Raw genomic sequence first — 5,941 nt, forward strand, 5'->3', positions numbered from 1 at the left:
CATAAGTGCAGCGCTGCTTTGTTTACAGCGGAAACCAAGGAAATGCTTTAAGCGCCACCTGCTGGCAGAGGGTGAATCTGCATCTCATTCAGCTCGTCTGCTGTTTCGGTTTCATGCAGATATTTTTTATGCATAGTTTCACAAAACTGTCAAATCATTCTGTTTTTGCTTCAAATTTCGAAATTATACAATGTAATTTAGATTAAAACTGCTCATGTTGCATGTATGCAGCATCTTTGTTTTGATCATGATTAAAATGCAGTGGTTGCCTCTAATTTTAAATGGAAAAAGAACAGACAAAGCCTTAGTTTGTTTATATGACGAGATTTCTTTTATTTGTGTTATTTATTTGATTTGGGGCTTGTTTTAAAATTTCAATTTAGTTTTGTTATTTACATTTACATTATATTTAAATGTTGTTATTTAGCAGATGCTTTTATCCAAAGTGACTTACAAATGAGGACAAAACCAACAAAAGAGCAATAATATGCAAGTACTATATTAGTATATTATTCAATTTCACAAAGAAACGTGCAGAATTTTGTCCAAGCAATAATAAAAGGACACATTTAATTTATAATTTGTCTTAAATCTCATTTTGTTATCAAAAACGTGAATCGAATCGAATTGTGAAATCAAAATCTTGAATCGAATCAGGAGTTGAGTGAATCGTTACATCCCTACTGAACAGTGCAGATATTTTCCACACAGGATGGCAATTTATCCTTTATATTTTACACTTTAAGCCGCTCTAAGGAATTTATCCATATAATTTCTATAAATTCCTTCATTTTAATCTGTATGATCAGTATTTTGATAGGGAGTTTTAATTATTGTATCATTTAATCTATGGCTCACAATTATTCAAACTACATGGAGAGTTTGAGTTAGTGGTATAATACTGCTCAAATAATAGGATGAGTAACCAATGATTATTCTGGTTGAGATATATCACTAAAAGGAATTTTCATGACCATGAAAACATGACCATGTGTGCATATCGTAACATTCCCGTGAAATCAAAATCTTGAATCGAATCAGGAGTTGAGTGAATCGTTACATCCCTACTGAACAGTGAAGATATTTTCCACACAGGATGGCAATTTATCCTTTATATTTTACACTTTAAGCCGCTCTAAGGAATTTATCCATATAATTTCTATAAATTCCTTCATTTTAATCTGTATGATCAGTATTTTGATAGGGAGTTTTAATTATTGTATCATTTAATCTACAATTATTCAAACTACATGGAGAGTTTGAGTTAGTGGTATAATACTGCTCAAATAATAGGATGAGTAACCAATGATTATTCTGGTTGAGATATATCACTAAAAGGAATTTTCATGACCATGAAAACATGACCATGTGTGCATATCGTAACATTCCATGGACATTCATTCTGGAATATTATAATTATCATTCATCTGTACTCATTGACTGTTGAAACCAAGGTTGATCTGCTTACAAATAAATTATTTATAAAAACTTTATTTGCAAACTTTTTTAAGTGTCTTGGAATCTGAACATGGTTAATTTATTTTATTAAAGTAATTTTCCATTTTTAAAAAAAAAATATTTTATTTAGAGCTACGTGAATACAGGATGGTGTAGTGCTTAATCTTCTAACTCAGTGGTTCCCAACCCTGGTCTTGGAGGCACCCCAACACTGCACATTTTGCATGCCTCCTTTCTCTGACGCACCAATTTCAGGTCTTGAAGTCTCTACTAATGAGCTGATGACCTGAATCAGGTGTGTTTGATTAAGGAGACATGCAAAACGTGCGGTGTTGGGGTGCCTCCAGGACCAGGGTTGGGAACCACTGATCTAACTCCCAGTACGAAAGACTGACCATTCATGCCCAGCAAACACAAATTTTATATTACACAACTCAATTATTTTTATATCCCTACACAAAGCAAATGAAGAGTCTCAAACAGTGGAAAAACATGACCATGTGTGCATATCGTAACGTTCCATGGACATTCATTCTGGAATATTATAATTATCATTCATCTGTACTCATTGACTGTTGAAATCAAGGTTGATCTGCTTACAAATAAATTATTTATAAAAACTATATTTGCAAACTTTTTTAAGTGTCTTGGAATCTGAACATGGTTAATTTATTTTATTAAAGTAATTTTCCATTTTTTTTTTTATATTTTATTTAGAGCTACGTGAATACAGGATGGTGTAGTGCTTAATCTTCTAACTCAGTGGTTCCCAACCCTGGTCCTGGAGGCACCCCAACACTGCACGTTTTGCATGTCTCCTTAATCAAACACACCTGATTCAGGTCATCAGCTCATTAGTAGAGACTTCAAGACCTGAAATTGGTGCGTCGGAGAAAGGAGGCATGCAAAATGTGCAGTGTTGGGGTGCCTCCAGGACCAGGGTTGGGAACCACTGATCTAACTCCCAGTACGAAAGACTGACCATTCATGCCCAGCAAACACAAATTTTATATTACACAACTCAATTATTTTTATATCCCTACACAAAGCAAATGAAGAGTCTCAAACAGTGGAAACTTGTATTTTATCATTGATGGTTTCAGAGAGGATGTAGCCAGTTTAGTCAGCACTGACAAAATGCATCAATCCACAATGAGATCAGGAAAAAACTCATGATTAAAGGATACAGAGCTCCTGTAACTTACACCAACAAAGACATGTACATGAATGACTGAGATGTTACCAGCGAACACACCTGAAGGTAGTCTGGCTCTTCCATTTAAATATTACATTTAATGTAACTCTTAAGAAGTCTGTACACGTGTGATGGTCCATGGGTTTCATAAAGAAGAAATGGATGCAATTCCAAAAGGGGGTCATAAAAACTAAGAATGGGCTCAGAGTCAAAATAAGTCCATGGTTTCAGCTCTCAGTCATCCTCAGTAATGTGAAGGCGATGTCCCCTTCAGGTGATCCCAGTTGTTGTAAAGAGCATACAGCCCTGACATGGCTAAACCAATGAGACCTCCTCTGGTAGCTCCTTTGAGTCCAGCTGAACAAAATAAATATAAATTTATATAAATAAATACAATAAACATTATGTTCATTAGATTAAATCAGTGATAGCCATGATATGAATCACTTAAGTCAATGTCACTTTTCCTCACCTGTGGATTTAAAAAGCATCCCTGTTAAAGTTCCAGCTGCCACTGTGTTGAGATCATCCTCTGCGCCCCTGGCCTTCTCAATAGCCACACCAAACACACTATACAAAAGAGCTGTTGAGAAAGAGAGAACCAACATTTTATTATGCACGAGTCTCTTCAGTTAATTACAAAGCAGTTTGTGATATTCTTTTACACAAGCTGTTTGAATTCAAGGCATTTCTTACCCACAGATCCTAGTGTGTTCGCCCATGACGCGCCATGTCTTGTGACCATGTTCAAAATTCTGACAGAACATAATAAAAGTCAGTATTACAGTCAATATAACTTATAAATTGTAGTGATGCACCAAAAAAAAGTTATGGAAACACCAAGCGTTTTAATTTAACCAACAACCAAAAAAAGATGCAGTAATACAATTAAAATTCAAAATGCTCTTCAGGGTGTTGTGTTCACAGGTGATAAACCAGTCGTAATAAAGTTTTTCAGCAAGGTGCTGCCTCTTTAGACAAACAACTTGTACTTATCAATACTCTAGCATCATTTTTGGTCATGGTGAAGTTGACCTGTTGTAGCTTATCCACAATGTGTGTGAAAAGCAGATGCTGACACAGTCAAAACGTATCGTTGCAGAAGCACTAATTAACAAAAAGTGCCCGGTCAATGATTTCGGATGAATATTTTTAGTTGCTGAAATTTTGGTGTGTCACTAAAAATAAGTGTTCTCTGCATTGCAGCAAACTTGTTAGAAATAAGCTGCATCACATCAACATTATACCAGCGACTGATATTCGAAACTAACTCGTAACTCAAATCATTTCTAATCAAAGTTTACAAAGGAGCAGACACTTACTGTACGTTTCTGGGTTTTGACCACGGCATGCCTCTAGTTTCTGTCAGGCCCATACGGAGACCATTAAGTGTCCCAAAAGCAGTGCCTTTAAAGAAACATACAACAGTTAAAACGGGTGATGATTAAAGACAAAGGATTGATCAAAGACTGCAAAGTGGCAGGCCTCACCTGTTATACAGCATCCCCCGATGGTGAAGAAGGCCAGCTCAAAGCGACCACGGGTTTTATTTGCCCCGGTTGGCAAGATAAACTCATCTGTGTCCTAAAAGAGCAAGACAAGCAACAAAACGGTATCTTAAATATAAAGGATTTTTGTATTACTATAATTCCAATATCATCATTTTTTGTAATAGCTTGTATAAACAAGTGAACACAATAAAATCACACTAGCATACATTAGGGCATGGGTCAACTAATAAAGGCAGATTTTAATAAAAAGTTAAAAATATATTCTCAGGAAAACTGATATTTTAGAAAAAAAGTCAGGTATTATAAAAATGTGCAATTTATTAATTACAGTTGGTGGCCAAAACAATGTTCTGATATATATATATATATATATATATATATATATTTGCATGTTACCATTGCTGTTTAATGAATTGTTTGGGGTTTCATAATTAATTTAACATTTATTTTTTTGCCATTAATTAGCCTACAGCAAGTTCATATTGTGACAGCTTACCCCTTGTTTCAGTCCATTAAGCCTGTAACATGTGTTTGACTTTGTCAGTTCATTTCTACCACGGAAACCTTTAAATAGGTCTGAAATGTAGCTACGGACTTACAGAAACTCACCTGTAAAAGGTAACGAGGGTCAACATTGAGGTAGGGTGAGAGAGGGCTCATACCAGTCACTGAAAATGAAAGATATCTTCTCATTATACATGATCAAAAATTAATAGATACTCAAAGTAACTAATCAGAACATAATGTGAATCAGACTGTTACAGCAAGTAAACATTAGCCTCACACTGTAGCACTTACATGGTACTCCTGCGAGCTCAGTATTTGAATACTCAGGGGTTCCTCCACCGAAAAGGCTCCCGAGTCCCCCTTTAAATCCTCCTGATGCCGGTGTGTTATTATCCATGTCTTCAGAGATGATACAGAGAAAACAGACTCGATGATCAGACTTCTTCTTTACCGACCCGCGTCAAAATGATGGACGTTAACGACGTTGTGTTGTATACCGTCTGTTGAAAATCCTACACAGATGTCACTGCGCCGAGTTGTCAAGTGTTGATATTTGATAATTAGACCGTTTTCAGGCTCTGACCGAGCGATTCCGTATCTCTGACCTCCACATGCTGTCTTGCCGTAAAGTGAAAGGACGCCACTGACGTAACACTGCCGTAAAATTACTCGCGTGATTGCTGCAGATTTCATTTATCAGTCATGTATACATGTATTACATTATAATATTAACAAATATTAGTTTGCTAAAATGAAATATGTTATATCGATATGAAAAGTATGCAATATCGTCCTGAGGCTATTGGTGATTGAGACATAGATATGTATACATATCTACGGTTTGAGAGACTTCAACGGTCCTTACAGTTGATTACATGACATTTTGCGACCATCCGTGTTTTGTTGCGAAAGGGAGATTTATTTTATTTTTATTTATTTATTTATATATATTTTTCAGAACAAGAAAAAGATATACAATCTTAAGTAACATTCATGATAGTAGCACAAAAAATTAAAACAGATAAAGAAAAAACGTTATGGGAGTAAAATGAAAGTAAACATGTTGCTGTCAGAGGCTGTATCAGAAATACATTTGAATGTTAATATGAAGTGAGTTTTTATGAGAAAAAAATAGAAGACAACAACTAAAAATGTAAAACTACAATTACAGTAAATTATACAGAGACACAGTAGAGGGCTTTTAAAATAATTCTATTATTAAATAATAATAAATAAAATATAACTATATTAAATTAAAATAATAATGAAA

General features: G+C 34.9%; 1 protein-coding gene and 1 long non-coding RNA gene across 2 annotated transcripts; both read right to left on the bottom strand.

The window, feature by feature from the left end:
- Positions 1-1,421: 1,421 nt before the first annotated feature.
- On the bottom strand, positions 1,422-1,961 carry LOC107561859 (uncharacterized). The gene is made up of 3 exons (XR_001605919.1): positions 1,951-1,961; positions 1,843-1,848; positions 1,422-1,488 (listed from the first exon to the last, which is right to left on the bottom strand). It is a non-coding gene; the product is annotated as an uncharacterized lncRNA (long non-coding RNA).
- Positions 1,962-2,525: 564 nt separating this feature from the next.
- Positions 2,526-5,346, bottom strand: LOC107561858 (mitochondrial import inner membrane translocase subunit Tim23). The gene is made up of 7 exons (XM_016246373.1): positions 4,963-5,346; positions 4,774-4,832; positions 4,144-4,237; positions 3,976-4,060; positions 3,350-3,408; positions 3,126-3,236; positions 2,526-3,010 (listed from the first exon to the last, which is right to left on the bottom strand). Exons 1-7 carry the CDS (start codon positions 5,066-5,068, stop codon positions 2,898-2,900), a joined length of 627 nt encoding a protein of 208 aa, XP_016101859.1. The 5' UTR covers positions 5,069-5,346; the 3' UTR covers positions 2,526-2,897.
- Between the last annotated feature and the right edge of the window lie 595 nt (positions 5,347-5,941).

This window comes from Sinocyclocheilus grahami, unplaced genomic scaffold (assembly GCF_001515645.1).
Source record: "Sinocyclocheilus grahami isolate Dianchi unplaced genomic scaffold, SAMN03320097.WGS_v1.1 scaffold794.1, whole genome shotgun sequence".
Taxonomy (NCBI): domain Eukaryota; kingdom Metazoa; phylum Chordata; class Actinopteri; order Cypriniformes; family Cyprinidae; genus Sinocyclocheilus; species Sinocyclocheilus grahami.

Coding starts and splice junctions, on each gene's coding strand:
- LOC107561858 (XM_016246373.1), bottom strand. CDS start 5,068: ATGGATAATAACACACCGGCATCAGGAGGATTTAAAGGGGGACTCGGG. Junction 4,238..4,773: donor ACCCTCGTTACCTTTTACAG/GTGAGTTTCTGT, acceptor TTGCTCTTTTAG/GACACAGATGAGTTTATCTT. Junction 3,409..3,975: donor TCAAAACCCAGAAACGTACA/GTAAGTGTCTGC, acceptor ATGTTCTGTCAG/AATTTTGAACATGGTCACAA.